The sequence below is a fragment of the Mastacembelus armatus genome, chromosome 17 (genome assembly GCF_900324485.2).
Source record: "Mastacembelus armatus chromosome 17, fMasArm1.2, whole genome shotgun sequence".
NCBI lineage: Eukaryota > Metazoa > Chordata > Actinopteri > Synbranchiformes > Mastacembelidae > Mastacembelus > Mastacembelus armatus.
The window spans coordinates 5,378,436-5,394,063 of record NC_046649.1 but is presented as its reverse complement, the minus strand read 5'-3'; the positions used below and the strand labels follow the sequence as shown (position 1 = coordinate 5,394,063).

Sequence of the window (15,628 nt, the reverse complement as noted above, 5' to 3'; positions counted from 1 at the left end):
ATGCTTTGTGGTTGACGTTAGTAAGGATTGTGCTTACAGTTAATATGAGAGCTATACACCCACCACATCCATAGTTTTTGCATAATGACAAGGGATACAATTCATCCATCCATTATCCATAGTTGCTTATTCCTATTCAGGGTCACAGTGATGTGCTGGAGCAGAGGTGGGCACTGAGGGTCACAGCCACAGCCCTGCTTGTTTTCCAATCATCCCTGCCTTACCAATGCTAATTACCTGGGTCAGGCATGTTCTGCCAATCAGAAGCTGGAAGGTTCCAATTCATTTTGTCTTCCCCATTTACACCCTCATCTGGGATGGTATCTTCCAGCTTGTGATTGAATGAACACACCTAATCCAGATAAACAGTAGTGAGTAGGGCAGGGATAGTTGGAAAACAAGAAGGGCAGCAGCCCTTAAGGAACATGGATTGTCCACCCCTGTGCTGGAGCCTATCCCAGCTCTTTTTGGGTGAAAGAGTATACTCTGGACATTTGTGACATTTAACATTGGCACAAGGTGAAAATTGTGAGGTGTGGAATCACTTGATACCAGTGTACTTCCAAGGATATAGGACAGTTTACAATGGCAGCTGCAGAAGCAAATTAATGAACCTAGGTACACTGGCACAAAAGGTATCTGAGGATCCCTATTGGGCCCACATCATATGCTCCCCCAACAGTCCAGTATCCCCAAATCAGTATTAGATTGATAGCCTGCCCCTGTGTGTGAATCACTTGGTGATAATTGAACAAGTGAATTTATAATATACAAAATGTGAACATAATGCTGCCTAAAATATTAAAGAAAAGGTTAATGTTGACACTGACACTAGGACCCTCTATAAGACTCAATATATCAGCAAAAATGCAGAACTCACCTCAGGGCCTTTATCATTTCAGATTTTACTGCACTGGTTCATATTACCTAACAAATGTACAAATCATCAGATTACTACAAAGTAACTGCCAACCTGAGTGTCATGGGCCAAAGGGCAATATTTATTTATCTGTAACCTATGGATTGACTATAAACTTTCTATAATCAGGTAGTCTCATGAGGTTACAAAAGGGACCTGAGGACAATAAACATTCAGTCATAAAACTCATTCATAAAACACAAGTGGCAATAAAACAGATGAATATCCAGAGATGACACAACATTAGCAAAAACAATTACATGAGTCATATAATAAAATCCTAAATTTTGCAAAAGAAATGAAGGAATCCAACTTGAAAACAAATGCTAAAGTACCTTATAGCATTCCTGGAAGCATTAAGTAGTAAAAATGGAATATGTAAGGATAGGTAGTTATTAGATTGTGTGACAAAGACTTCAGTGACAGTAAGGCTATATACAGTAGATAAGAGATAATTAATCCTTGTCAGCAAGGATTGCATCCAACACAGATACAGAGAGTGGTGATGAGTACTAAATTTATCAGTTGTAATGAAGTGTAATGCAATGAATATAGCTGATTAAGTTCTGATAAGGCAGCATGACAATATAGAACATTTCCTAAAATCAAGTGCAGTACTAATGAAACTAAAGTTTTATGGTTTTGAAAAAAGTGACATACTTTAATTCTATTCAATACCACCACCAAGGGGTGTTAAACACCTGGCTGCCCCAGTGGCCACCCCATCTTCAATTGGTATGCACAGTTACATGAGTAGGTAGAGCTTACTGTTGAAAATCAGCATGGACCATCTATATTGTGAGACTCCTTGTTCTTGGCAAGGAGGTGGCGCTCTGCACAAGGAGGGCTCGGTGGTGGTTGCAAGCTGCTAAACAGAAGAAGTAGATGCTACTTACTCACAACCATTACTTCAGGTTCCTTGGGTCACCCTCCCACCTGCTGCAGTGCATTTAATGCTAGGTGTTAAATGAACAGTGACTCTTCAAACTGCGAGAAAGCACTTCTGTCATTGATAAGTCAACACCTTTCCAGAAATCTAACCTGAATATGGATACAATTTAACTTACACTTACTAGTAAAAACTAGACATCTTTATTTGTTGGAGTATATGTTGTTTACTTGTAATTTTATTTTCAAGTGTTTCTCCTATGTCAATAACTCATATATTTACACTTACAGACTATTCATATTGGTCTTATTTCTGACTAGGTACAGTACTGCACATAGCCACAGCATAAAAATCATTTATCACCCAATTCAGACATTTCTGCTGGCATCCGATAATATAACCCTTTTTTGATTTAACATTAATTGTTGAATGTAATAGAGGGCAGCACGGTAGTTTAGTGGTTAGCACTGTTGCCTCACAGCAAGAAGGTTCCTGGTTTGAAACCCATCAGGGACCTTTCTGTGTGGAGTCTGCATGTTCTCCCTGTGCTTGTGTGGGTTTTCTCCAGGTACTCTGGTTTCCTCCCACAGTCCAAAAACATGTATGTCAGGTTGATTGGTGACTCTAAATTGCCCATAGGAGTGAGTGTGAGTGTGTGAGGTTGTTTGTCTCTATGTGGCCCTGTGATGGACTGGTGACCTGTCCAGGGTGTACCCCTGCCTTTCACCCAAAGAGAGCTGGGACAGGCTCCAGCAGATCCAGGGACCCTAAATATGGATAAGTGGGTATAGATAATGGATGGATGGATGCTGAATGTAACACTTAAATGATCTGTTTCTTACACAAACTCAACACAAAATTGGTTGGATTCAATATCACTTTTACCTAGTCATGGACTCCTTTCTCCTCTGTAGTTTCATACATGAAAAACCTCCTCCTGAAATATATAAACCTGCAAAAAGTATCCTCAGCGGCACTTATCAAAATTCAAAATTCTCCCCTGACCACCTAAACTCTTGCGTAAGCCATTAATCTGAACATATAAGCATAAATCGGTGGCTTTATGACAAATGACAGGGGATCGGTTGCAGAGCTGTGGTGACTGGCAGGAGAGACTATTTCACCATCGGCGTTCTATGTTCTGTTGCATTAATCTGAACACACAGACACACATTCAAAGGCACATGCATGTTGTGTATTGTGCAGATTGCAGAGGAAGTGTCATATAGTTGCTAGCAGATGTTGATAAGTCAGTTTTATTTTTGCTTTCTGCCCTGCATCCTTTACAATTTTCCTGTCTTTCCATCCATATTTCTTACTCTATGGTCTCTTTTTCTCCTTCATTTTTCTTTGTCTATCTTTTCTCTTCAGCTCCATTATCTCTCAAATGCCATCTTGGAGGAACTCTGCCTTAAGCATACTTGCTTTCCAATTAAATCAAGATGTATTTGCCTTTCAATAGCCTCCCTCTCCTCACTCTTTCTCCCATTGGAATAATTGATGGAGGTCTCTGGCCTCATGATGAATGGCTTCTAAGCCCAGAGATGAATAGGAAGATGAATGATTTCACCCCTGTGAGGGCAAGAGAAGCCTGGAACAAGGGATGATGACATTGTGACAAATACACTGACCATAGCAACCAAACCTGGCCGAATCAGCAAGGGATGGAGGGGTGGCATGCACTCATCGCATCTCTACAGCAGACATTTTGCTTGCCGATGCTGCCTCTGCACGTCTGTCTACCCCACGGACAATTACCTGAGCCTCGCAATTAACTGCAGGCACAGCGATAATGCTGACAGCCTGCCAGAAGATGAGCAGAAGTGGCAGCATTCCAGCTAGATGGGGCTGGAGAGTGTTTCATTGGATGCGTGTGTTTGTTCCCTCTGTGGAAATGCGGAGGCCAAGAGAACAGGTGCAGTAAGGTGAGACGCCCCTGGTGACTTTATGTGGATTGAGCCACCACATTCCTGGCCAAGATTTCTAAGCTGAAACAACTTTTTCATTTGCCTTCACACAACTTGCTGTCATACAGCTGAGAGGTAGCAAATGTTTATAAGGACTAATTCAATGAGCGTATGATGGGCCATCTGTTTTAAAGGGCCAATGAGTAAGGTTGTTACTGTCCTGTAGAACATAATGTCCATAATATACCCATGTAGGGGATGACAAGATTGTTGATCAGCACCATTGACTCAATCAGTATGTTGCCAGCTGCTGAGCTGTTGGCATTCAAATGTTTTTGGCCTGAACTGTCTTACCAAAGTTGAAAAAGTATCAGTGCTACTGTCAAAATTCTTTGCATAATGACAGGGAGGAACAAAGATGGAGATCTGGGACACCCAGCAAGAATTTTTCTGTTGGTTCGTCGTAATCAATTCAGTGATCTTACTATAATTTTTGTTGGTCCTCTCAGACTATGTCCCCTCAGATACATTACCACGTTTCAGCCATTGTTGCAATTCCTGGTTGTTTAACCACAGCATATAAATTATATACAGCAGGTAAACATGTTTTTTTCAGTGTGTGCAAAAAATGCAATACACTACGAGTGGATTAAATAACATAAAAATGTAATAATTAAGCATTTATTATAAATGCTTTGTGGAGCATACAGTATGTTTTCATGATTTTTGGTTTGTGCTTTGATTAAACAAAATTATCTTCATTCTTGGTGAGGAAAAGGTAACTGTCACTTTTACTTTACAGTGCTGTGGCAAATATTCTGTGTTTAGCAATTACTGTGATTTTTGAGTAAAATAATGAAAATGGCTTCCTGTGTTTTAGTGACTTCAGATCTAATATCCCACTTGGTGTGACTCATAATAGGCAGATATACAAGTGAGTAAAATCAAATTGAATATAAATTATTTGTGACAACCATCCTTTTATAAAGAGGTTTTTAAACAGAAACTATGCAGGTTTCAGGAACAAATGAGGCCAATTGTTACTGCTTAAGTTGCTGGTGAATAAATTAAAAAGAAATTATAAAAATTATATTATTGTAAAAACTAAGTGTTCCAAGGCTATAGCACTGGACTGCACTATAATATAAGTTTTGTTGTTTTGTTTAGATTTTGTATAAAAATAATACAGGTGAGAATATATGAACTACTATGCAAAACATCTGTTGTGCCTGAAGCACCACTGGGTGCATTTATGGACACTGAGTGAATGCTTGTCAGCTTTCATGAGGCATTTATACTATACTTGTATCATTTCTGACAAGGCGGTGTAACAGCGTGTCAGTTTATTGAGGGACCGTCTTAAATATAAAAGAGCTTGAGGGTAGTGCAGTGTTTCCTTACACCATCAAACACTATAACCACAATGTTGTGTTTGGAAGCTACCGTTGAACATCATATGCAATTTTTGCTCCCAAAAGTTACTGTGTTGAGAAAAAAAATGTTTAATCAGCTTTTATCATGCTCTTCATGTCTTCTACCAGAGGAAAATAATCTGGTAGATCAGAACTACTGTCACCAAGGTTTGTACTCTAGAACTATTGACGGAAAGTGGCGTTAAAACTGCAGCATGAAAGTTCATTCTTTATGTTTAATACAGTTCTTGCTTTTTATATTGAGCATTTGTGTATCTGCTGTGGATGGAGATTTATAAAGTTCAGTTTGAAATGAAATCTCAAACCTCTAGGCACCCATACAGTTTCAGACCATGACAACTTACATTAGGAATATTATGTAATGTTATTTTTTTAGTCTTCTAGTAAATAAACCACTTCCCAAAATATTACACAATTTCTTAAAAATAAACATTATGTTTACAAAGACCTAGACCTTAGAGAGTGAAACGTCTATGGTTTTTGGCAGAAGAGTTTACAGCCAGAAGGGGTAAGGCTAGGCTTCTGAGTGGATGTTGTAAAAAAAAAAAATTGTTATAGTAATGTTCAACACCTGCACTCTGTAAAAATCATGGGAGCTGTAAATTTCTGAACACTAACCAAGTGATGTTACACTTAATATAAAATAACAACAGTTTCAACTTCTAATAGCAAATGTTGCAGTACTTATATGTCTTACATTTTACATTTTACACTATTAGCACTTCAACACAAGAAAGTCCTTTGTGTGACTTTCTGTGTGGAGTTTGCATGACCTCCCTTTGTGTGTGTGAGTTTTCTCAGGGCACAGTCCAAACAAATGCAGGTCAGGCTGACTGGTGACTCTAAAAGGACTTTAGGTGTAAATGTGAGTGTGAATGTTTGTCTGTCTCTATGTCAGCCTTTTGATAGACTGGTGATCTATCCAAGGTGTACCCTGCACAGTGCTTGGGCACATTACCCTCTACAGAATAAGCAGCGTAATTAATAGATGTATGTATATGGATGATAAACCACAAGGATATATTTCAGGTTCTAAGAAAAGACTGATAGTGGAACAAAAGCTAGCCCAGAGGTGACAGTAGGACTTCAGTTCTCTACACATTCAGCTCACTCCTAGCATCAATTGGTAACAGAATGAAAACTTTTGAATTGTGCCCTGCTGGATGCTTTCAAATGATATTTCAATTCATATTCCTTAATAAAGCCCACAGCTGCCGCAGCAAAAGCCCAATGCAGGGAGAGCTGCTGTGTCAGGCACTCTTCTAGGCCATATGCACTGTGAACCCATGGGCAATGTAAGGATAAAAAGGTTTGAGCTGTGCAGGCATAAGGGGGACAGAGGGGGGACAGGGGCTCAGGGATGTGACAGCAGAAGATTCATTTAGATTAAGAGGTTTTAATATCCTCTGAAATTTCCAATAAATGGCAGTTGGAACAACTGCTGTTCCATCATTGTTTGATTATCCATCACCTCAGACGTAACCTCAGATGATGATGGTTTTGAATTTTTTCCCTGACTGGGCTTGTCTCTGCTGTTATATCAACAACAAGCAATAAACACATCCTGCAACCCACTGCTTACACTATAAGGCATTTCAGAGGCAGTTACACAGGTGCCTGAAATAAGCTTAGCCAGCAGGCTGCCTGTATAAAGCATTTCCAGGAAATATGCTGAAATGGAATTATAAATTTTACGCTCCCTATTGTAGTACTCTCTATCACAGTCCAAACATGAACAAAAGGGTTATTATGCTACGGAGCGGGACTATATCCTCACCATGACTTCTACATGGTCAACAACTTAAATGCCAGTGCTAAGAAATAATAAGACTACTTTTTTTCAGACAATCTTTCTGTCAAACTGACTTTTTCCCTGTTCAACTAGTTAATCAAGCTCTCATTCATAGAAATGTTATATGTGATTTCAAACACAACATGAAACTGTAAAAATAAGCAAAAATAGGAAAGCGGGGTCAAACTCAGTAGCTAATGAGGCATCCAGATGGACAATGCAAATCTTTGGCTGTGTGGAAACACAGCAAGGATTTTCTTCCTCTTCTCTTTTCTCTCATTTTCTGTTAATGGCAGCTGTTCTACACTGGAAGACTGTGTGCTGTCCGCTGCCATGTGCTGCTAATAAAGAGAACAGTGAGATGGCTTCTGATGCCACTGGCTAATGAATCCCAACATGAACCCTCCAGCCCGCAACCAGTTCCAAGATGAAAATTTATTTCTGCTAATGTTCTGCTCTTTTCCCCTCATGTTTGTTATGAGTTGGATATTAAGCTGAGGAGAATAAACTCCTTGTGCAAAACAGATGCCAAGTAAATTCTTTTGATTATAATTTTGTATGCGGATGTTATTTTTTTTGTTGGTTTTTAAAACCTACACTTCATGTCAACCACTCTTTCCCAGAAAAAAAAAGATGTTATGACATAGTATGAAATAAAGAGTACAGATAAGGCACATGTAAACTGCTCTAAAATTAATTTAAAGGATGGCAATCTGGTTTCTTACAATATTTGTTTATAATCTGCCAAGGCTGCACATGAAAGAGCTAAATTTGAGCAATCGTTTCATCAAATGTGTTCTGTTGCGAGTATTTTTGATGAAGTGTTACTTGTATTTCCTGCTCAGAAATTGTAGTGAGGTGACATGTGGTCATGGGTTCATGGAAGTCCAATCAAATCTACATGGGTATAAAATACATAAATGAACAGATGTGATGCTTCGACATGACCCCACGATGTAGTCTCAACCCAACTTAAATCAAATCTTGGTTTAGGTCTCTATTATTAAGCAGGAGGTAGCCCAGTGAATGAAAACTAAGGCCAAGTATCTTCTCTCTCTCAGCCTAACCATGGCCCAGACATTATAAATGATGGCTAAACACCTTGGGCTCTTCTATACCATTCCAAATTGATTACCAAGCTCTGGAAGTTCATTTTTTTGTGTAATGAGAATTTCTAACTGGTCAGTGATAAAGTACTATAGCACATCTGTGAGCTAGCAAAATGAACTATGAAATATGGTTCATACCTGTGAGGTATTCTGGGTCAGGCACAGGGTCCGACAGCTCCTCGTGGCACTGAACTTCATTTGGCACCGATGCTACAACCATGCCATCTGGGAGCTGCTGCTCGATGCCCCGGGCAAAGTTCTTCTGCCTGGTGTGAAAAGAAAATGATAGGAGGTCCTGTTTAGAGACTCAGTTGTCCAGCATGTGGAGAGAGAAAAGAGGGAAACTTGAAGCTGGATGAAAAATAAGGAAGGATTTAAGAAATGAAGAAAAGGCACTAATGAAAGCAAGATAATAAGATTGAAGAAGTAGGGCAAAAGCATGTCAAATATTTGCAAAATATGTTAGTATCATCCAAGATTTTTCAGTGCCTCCTTTTTGAGATTTGAGAATAAAAAGCGCTTAGTAAACCAATGATAGATGCCACAGTTGTATAGGTTATGAGCAAAGTCTGCTTTATGGACAACCTGGTAAACAACTACTATTAAATATCAAACCTGAATGTTGTAAGGTGTGACCCAGTTTTAGTCATTGAGTATAGTGTATGATGCTATGTTGTTTATGTCACTCAAAGGCGAATTTATAAAAAGAATTTCAATCACCTACATATACTTTAGTGTATTAAGTTATAAACTCTTCCATTTTACTTGGAGTGATTTTATTCTGTTGTGTTCATGCTAATAGGGCTCTGTAAATGCTCTGATTACCTTTCTGTGTGGTGATGATGCACAAGTAATCATTGCCACTGATGATTTACAGGTGCATCCTTCAAAATGAAGACTGTTGTGGTGATATGACACATACAACCAGTTTCACACTACCTTTTTAATGGACAAGCAAAAAGACTAAAGCATTAATTTGCAAATGATGGGTTAAGAATAAGGTCAGCTGATTGAGTGTACATATTGCAGTCAGTTTCAGGAGTTTTTTCAAACACACATCTTACACAAAGGATGCACACAATATGTTTCTCTTTGCATTATATTCCTGAACCTATAAAGAGGATCATGCACACAACCCTGGTTTGCAGGAAATTACTATAATGACATTGTCATTGTAGTAAATTAATGCTAAATTTGCAAGAACATATAATAACACCAGTGAACTCGAACTGAAGTCATCCAAGTCTTTATTCGAGCTTCTGACAATCCCTTTAGTTTATATATCACATGAACATTGAGGCTTCTCACAAAATTACAGGTCTGTGAAAAACATAGTCTACCTTAGACTTATTTTAACAACATTTGTAGCTGTAGACAACATTGTTCATGCTGATACAGCTGCCTGCAGGATTCAGAAGTATTTATGACTATAAAAGTAACAAGTAGGCTAAAAAAAACATTAGTCATTTGGAAAGACAGACTTTATTAAATGCTGTGTGCTGACAAAGGTGAAGCAGTCTGAGAAAGAAAACTGAAACGATAGATCGAGGCTGGAAAGACACAGTAGATCAAAGAGGGATAAATAAGGGTTTCTCATAAATGGCAGATTATAGCAATAGCAATGCTTTTTTGGCAGATCATTAACTGCAAATCAATAGAGTAACAATTATGCAAGACTGTGCATAATTGTATTGAAGAGACAAAGTTCCATATTCAGTACATAATTTTTCATTATGTTGATTGTTCTGCTGCAATATGACTCATCTTCAGTCTGTGAGCTGATGTCCTCATTTGTCTGTGGCTGCCAGTGACTCTTGGTTGAACTCATTTAGTTTGTCCACCACATCACTCTTTGCCTCAATGCCAGTTAGGTTTACGACAAGGTTGCACAATGGAATGACTGCAGTAAATCAGTAACTTATGTCGTTCAGGTGTCTCAGGAGCAAAACTGATGAGAATATATCACTCTTTAGGATCCATGGTTTGACTCCAAACTCATAATTTCTTTATTTACTAGACTAGGGGTGGGCACTGAGGACCATGGTCCTGCTTGTTTTCCAGCTATCCCTGCCTAACCCATTGCTTATTACCTGGATCGGGTGTGTCTCACCATTCAGAAGCTGGAAGGTACAAATTCAGTTTTTCTACCCACACATGGTGTCTTCCAGCATCTGATTGAGTGAATACACCTCATCTGGGTAATCAGCAGTGGGTAGATCAGGGATAGTTAGAAAACAATCAGAAAATTGGCCCCCAAGGAACATGGATTGCCCAAACATGTGGTAGAAAATTTTTTCTAGGATTACAAATGCTTTATGAAACACTGAGAGATACATTTCTTCAATTTTCATGTTTTTCTTCCACTCAAGGGCAGGATTTCACAACTAGCTAAAAATTATTAGCATTCATGAGTCATGTTTCTTTCACTGCTAAATGCTTCGCTTCACACCAACTAGTAGATAACTGTGTCTGCCCATTAGTGCTAATCAGAGAATGTATAATGGATATTAAACCAAGACGGTGGTATGATAACATCAAGCAGCTGTCTCTCCAGATCAAAATGATGCTAATTTGTATCTTAGGCTGCTTTCTTTTCACAGTTTTTTTAATGTCTTATGACAGCTAGGCATTGGAACAAGTGATGTTCGTGCCTACCACTGTCACACATTGTTATCGCAGGAGTAACATAAAAGGTAACACATACTGTAATACGTATGTGATCTGATGGGTAGGCTACATGCTCTGGGTTTGCTGCAGGGACGAGGTCACTGGTCCTCAGTGTCAACTGATGCTACCTACCAAGAGAGGGAGTGTGCAATGAAGTGAAAGTGCGACTAGCAGGCAGGGGACTGTGTTAGGCTAAAAGCTAACCCCAGCTGACCAGCTCTCCCATCCATCCTGCTTTCCAGTTTTTCCTGCTCCTTAATATTTGTCTTTATTTTCACCTACACTTAGCTTGCACCCAAATTTTGGGTACTGCTGAAAAAAATAACAAAATGAAGACTTTGGAGTGGCCTAGTCAAAGTCCTGACCTGAATCCGATTGAGATGCTGTGACATGACCTTAAAAAGGAGGTTCATGCTCGAAAACCCTCCAATGTGGCTGAATTACAACAATTCTGCAAAGATGAGTGGGCCAAAATTCCTCCACAGCACTGTAACAGACTCATTGCAAGTTATCACAAACTCTTGATTGTAGTTGCTGCTGCTAAGGGTGGACCAACCAGTTATTAGGTTTAGGGGGCAAACACTTTTTCACACAGGGCCATGTAGTTTTGGATTTTGTTTTCCCTTAATAATAAAAAACTTCATTTAAAAGCTGCATGATGTGTTTACTTGTGTTATCTTTGACTAATATTTAAATTTGTTTGATCTGAAACAAAGTGTGACAAACATGCAAAAAAATAAGAAATCAGGAAGGAGGCCAACACTTTTTCACACAGGGCCATGTAGTTTTGGATTTTGTTTTCCCTTAATAATAAAAAACTTCATTTAAAAACTGCATGATGTGGTTACTTGTGTTATCTTTGACTAATATTTAAATTAGTTTCATGATCTGAAACATTAAAGTGTGACAAACATGCAAAAAAATAAGAAATCAGGAAGGAGGCCAACACTTTTTCACACCACTGTACTTGAACATAAAATCAACAGCGTCAGGTTAGCCAACAGGACTAAAATCATACCAAAATGAAGTGAGAAGCTAAATATTTATTGTGAGCCAGACACTGCTGGATGAATGACTCTAAAAGTTGAAATGACAACTTCCTATATGCTGGTAATTTTTCTCACCCATATCCACAGCTGATGCCAGTTAAGAAAATAAGATCTCAGGCTTCTCATTTGGATTAAATGGATGTTCTTTTCTGTAGCAAAGAAACACTTAAGAAAAGTTTATTTTTATTTAATAAGTGTGTGATAAAACCTTTCCCTTTTAAAAATGCCCAGCAGCAGCCATTATACATGACAGAACTTTATAGTTCACACCAACAGTTTTCATGTTAATATAGACCATGCATAATATACCATTTGATTCATGCAGTATTCTGAGCCTTGTGGGGAGGGTTGGGGGGGATACACAAATATTTACAAATTGCAAATAGTTGCCTTTGGGAAAGTCATAACTCAAGAAAAACAGAAACCACTGGCTCAAGAAGAAACAGCACTGGATTGGCTGCATCAAATATCAGCATTAACATGACATTTTATTTGCATGGCAATGGTGCTGCCATGGGAGTAGCAGTAATTAGAACAAAGCAAGGCTCATAAAAAAATGTACACTTAGCTGCTGGCAATCTGAAACAAAGCTTCTGTGCTGAAATGGGCTGGAAGGTAAGGCCCTAAACTTTGATGAAAACATCCAGTGGAAGAGAGATGTGGAATAACGCAAGAAGAAAGTTAAAATCAAAGTATTACAGTTCACTTATAATTATAAATATAATTATCATCTTGTGCTATATCATCAGTTTTGTGCCTGTTGGCAAAAAATAAGGTTGGTTCACATTTTGTGTAACACAAGTCAATGGTCAGTTTTTGCTAAAAGCAATTACACATGTATCCACCCCTGGATGACGGACATGGCCTCTGTTTTGGGAGGATAGAAATGTATTTGAACAAACTCATTCACATTATCTTTACAGTTAATTTATATTTGTCCTTTTTTAATATGCCATCTCTCAGGATGTGTCTACATGATGATCCGTTTAGACATGCTAGCATTTAATTGGCTGAAAATGTTAGCATTTGATTGGCAGAGATGGGACGGGGCTATCAGGAGGATAGGATCAAATACTGTATTTACCCATATCACTTCCTGTTGCCAAAGCATTGTGCTGGGCAGTGTGCGTTACAGATTAATTTTTGCTTATAGCTTGACTACATATGGCATTTCTCTGTACTATAACTGTATTTGAAGCCATAAGATATGCTTGCACAATTCAAGCACATTTTTATGTTGACTCCTCAACATGGAAAGAAACCAAGCAATTATCCTGAGTCAGCCGACCCAAAATTCTGACCAAAACCTACTGTACAACATGGCATTTTGTCTTTTTATCAAAGCACACAGATTGGGGATGTTGCCTTTTATAGAGATAGCAGTTTCTCTTTTGTGTGCTCTCTATTTTAGATGCACGCTAAGGTTTTTTGTACATGATGACATTATTCATCGCCGTGAGGCAAAATAATTCATTTTTTTATAGCAAAATCACTCTTAAAGTTTGAGAAACTTTTGTTCAAGTGCCAAAACTTAGTAGACAGTTTTTTCTGTACTGTAGTGGGAGCTATGGTGAAGCAGCCACCTGTTTGATGAATTATTCAAATCGTATGACAAAACAACCCTTTCGCAATTTTTTTCTCTGTTCTTTAGGCTGATCCCCCTGACTATGTGACTGAATAAACTCAGAATTCAATAAGAACCAATAGGGGCCACCATCAACCTTTTGCCACTCCAGCCTCTTCATCAGTTGCCATATTTTAATTAACTGAGCATTACTCTTCTTGAGGTAGGTATTTTGAAGGTGTAGTACATTAACTGTAGTGGGCCCAAAAACAAAAAGAGAGGGCAAAAAAAGATGCTGGGTGCAGAGGGGTTCTCAGGTGGGAGCATTGTCTTAATCATTGATCAAGCAGCCACCAGAATGAGAACAAAGAGCACTAAAATATTCATTAAAACCTGCTCTGAGCTTGTCGTTTGAGAGCGGAATAGAGAAGGGGGAAGACAGGCAGGGCACTGGTAGGAGTAATAAGAGGAGGTTAGCTTTTTAGCATCTCATTACTAGAGTCCACTGGCTCCCACAGAGACTGAAAGATAGAGACCCCTGTCACTGAGCTCTGTAATATGAACACAGATCATATCTAGGCTGGTGCTCCTGAGATGTTACTGTGATAGGCCTCCTTCCTGGGCATGGACACATATCTCATGTTGCTTTGTGACCAAAATTATCGTGTGAAGCCTCCTCTATTGGGAGGCATGTATTTATCTTTCTGAAAAACATGAGAAGCTTTTCAGGGATGGCGAGCTTGAGAGAACCATAAATGAGGCATGCTGAGTGGAGAGAATCAAACCAGCTTTGTGCGGGTGTGATGGCACTCTCTGGAGATGTAGCTGAAAGGGCTTGGCTGTCAAGTAGTCGGGTGGTCCACACACCCACTGTGGCCATGTGTGTATGGTTAAATGTGTGACAGTGTGCATTTGTGTGCTTACCTTAGTGCCTGGCTATTTTTCTGTGTGTGTAGGAATGTCATGACACTGGGCTCCTGCCCACACCACTTGCTGCTTTCCTTTTATATCTCCTATTTATGCTGTTGTAGACATACTGTTTTCCCTACACAAGCCTTTTCTCCATAAATAAATAAAACATTAGTGGTCAAAAGTTACACTGAGAGGGACTGTTTACGATTTTTTGTGTGAGGTAGTGAATACAGGAAGAAGTAAAAAACAACTGCGGATAAAGGAACGGAGAGAAATCATACCAAATAATGGGGCTATTACAACTGGAGAAAAAGCAAAGAATTTGCCATCATTTTGGATTGAAAAAAAACCCAAAATCTACAGATGATTAAACAGCATTAAATTTTGATGACCTCTTGGTCACTGAGCACTGAGCAATGTTGAAACAGATGCTTTGTGCCTCACCAAAGCAGTGGGTAAGGTGCTTTTGAAGATATTTGAAAGGTTTCTCTGAGTTGAAATCATTTAATACAGTGTGGTTCAACTACAGAGTACTCCAGAGTCTTGATGGGTTTTAAGCCAAAATAGCAAAAGCCCAGGTGTACGGTGGCCCTGAGAGCTTATCGTTCTGCAGCTTGAGAAAACACATGCAAATAGATAAAACGCAAGAAAATTAGTAATACAACTTCTTCAATTCGAGAACAACACCAAATATCCAAACGCACAGGAAAAAAAGAAAACAACCACATACAGAAATTCACTACAACAAAAGAAAACATAACTAAATACAGAAACATGTTGCAAATAGTACAGATGACAGAAATGTTCCCAGGAGCAATTTAATAAAAATCTATATATTTCCATGTCCGTCACCTGGAAACATTGCAGACAATGTTAGCAGCTTAATAATTAGTATAAGGCTAACACTAACTTAAGTGGAATAAATAATAATACAACTTACATTATTTAATTTACTAACCCACAACAGATTTTCAAGTCAGTGTAAAAACAATATAGAACAGGACTTTGTCACTATAAATATTCCTATGCATCATGCCAGCTCCAAATTTCACTAGAAATGCAAATACACTGGAAGTAATATGGGATAACCTTCACAGTCCTCATTCCATGGTACGTGGAAGATGCACTCCAGTTCAGCTTAGGCTCACATGAAACTTCACACATTATCCTTACCGTCAAATTAAGGTAAAGTCAATGTAAATTCAATTCAATTCAGTTTATTTGCATAGTGCCAAATCACAATACAATAATCTCAAGGACCTTTACAAAAAACAAAAATCCCTTATGAGCGAGCACTTGGAGACAGTGGAGAGGAAAAACTCCCTTTAACGGAAGAAACCTCAAGCAGAACCAGACTCAGTTTGGGCGTCCACCTGCCTCGACCCAG

At 38.8% G+C, this 15,628-nt stretch overlaps 1 protein-coding gene across 1 annotated transcript in view; it reads right to left on the bottom strand.

Annotated features, from left to right (window-relative positions):
- astn1 (astrotactin 1) overlaps positions 1-15,628 on the bottom strand; it is a 377,251-nt gene that overhangs the window by 178,650 nt on the left and 182,973 nt on the right. Inside the window, exon 15 of the mRNA XM_026312724.1 lies at positions 8,188-8,315. Coding sequence (XP_026168509.1) covers positions 8,188-8,315 — 128 coding nt within the window. The remainder of the gene's footprint in view (positions 1-8,187; positions 8,316-15,628) is intronic.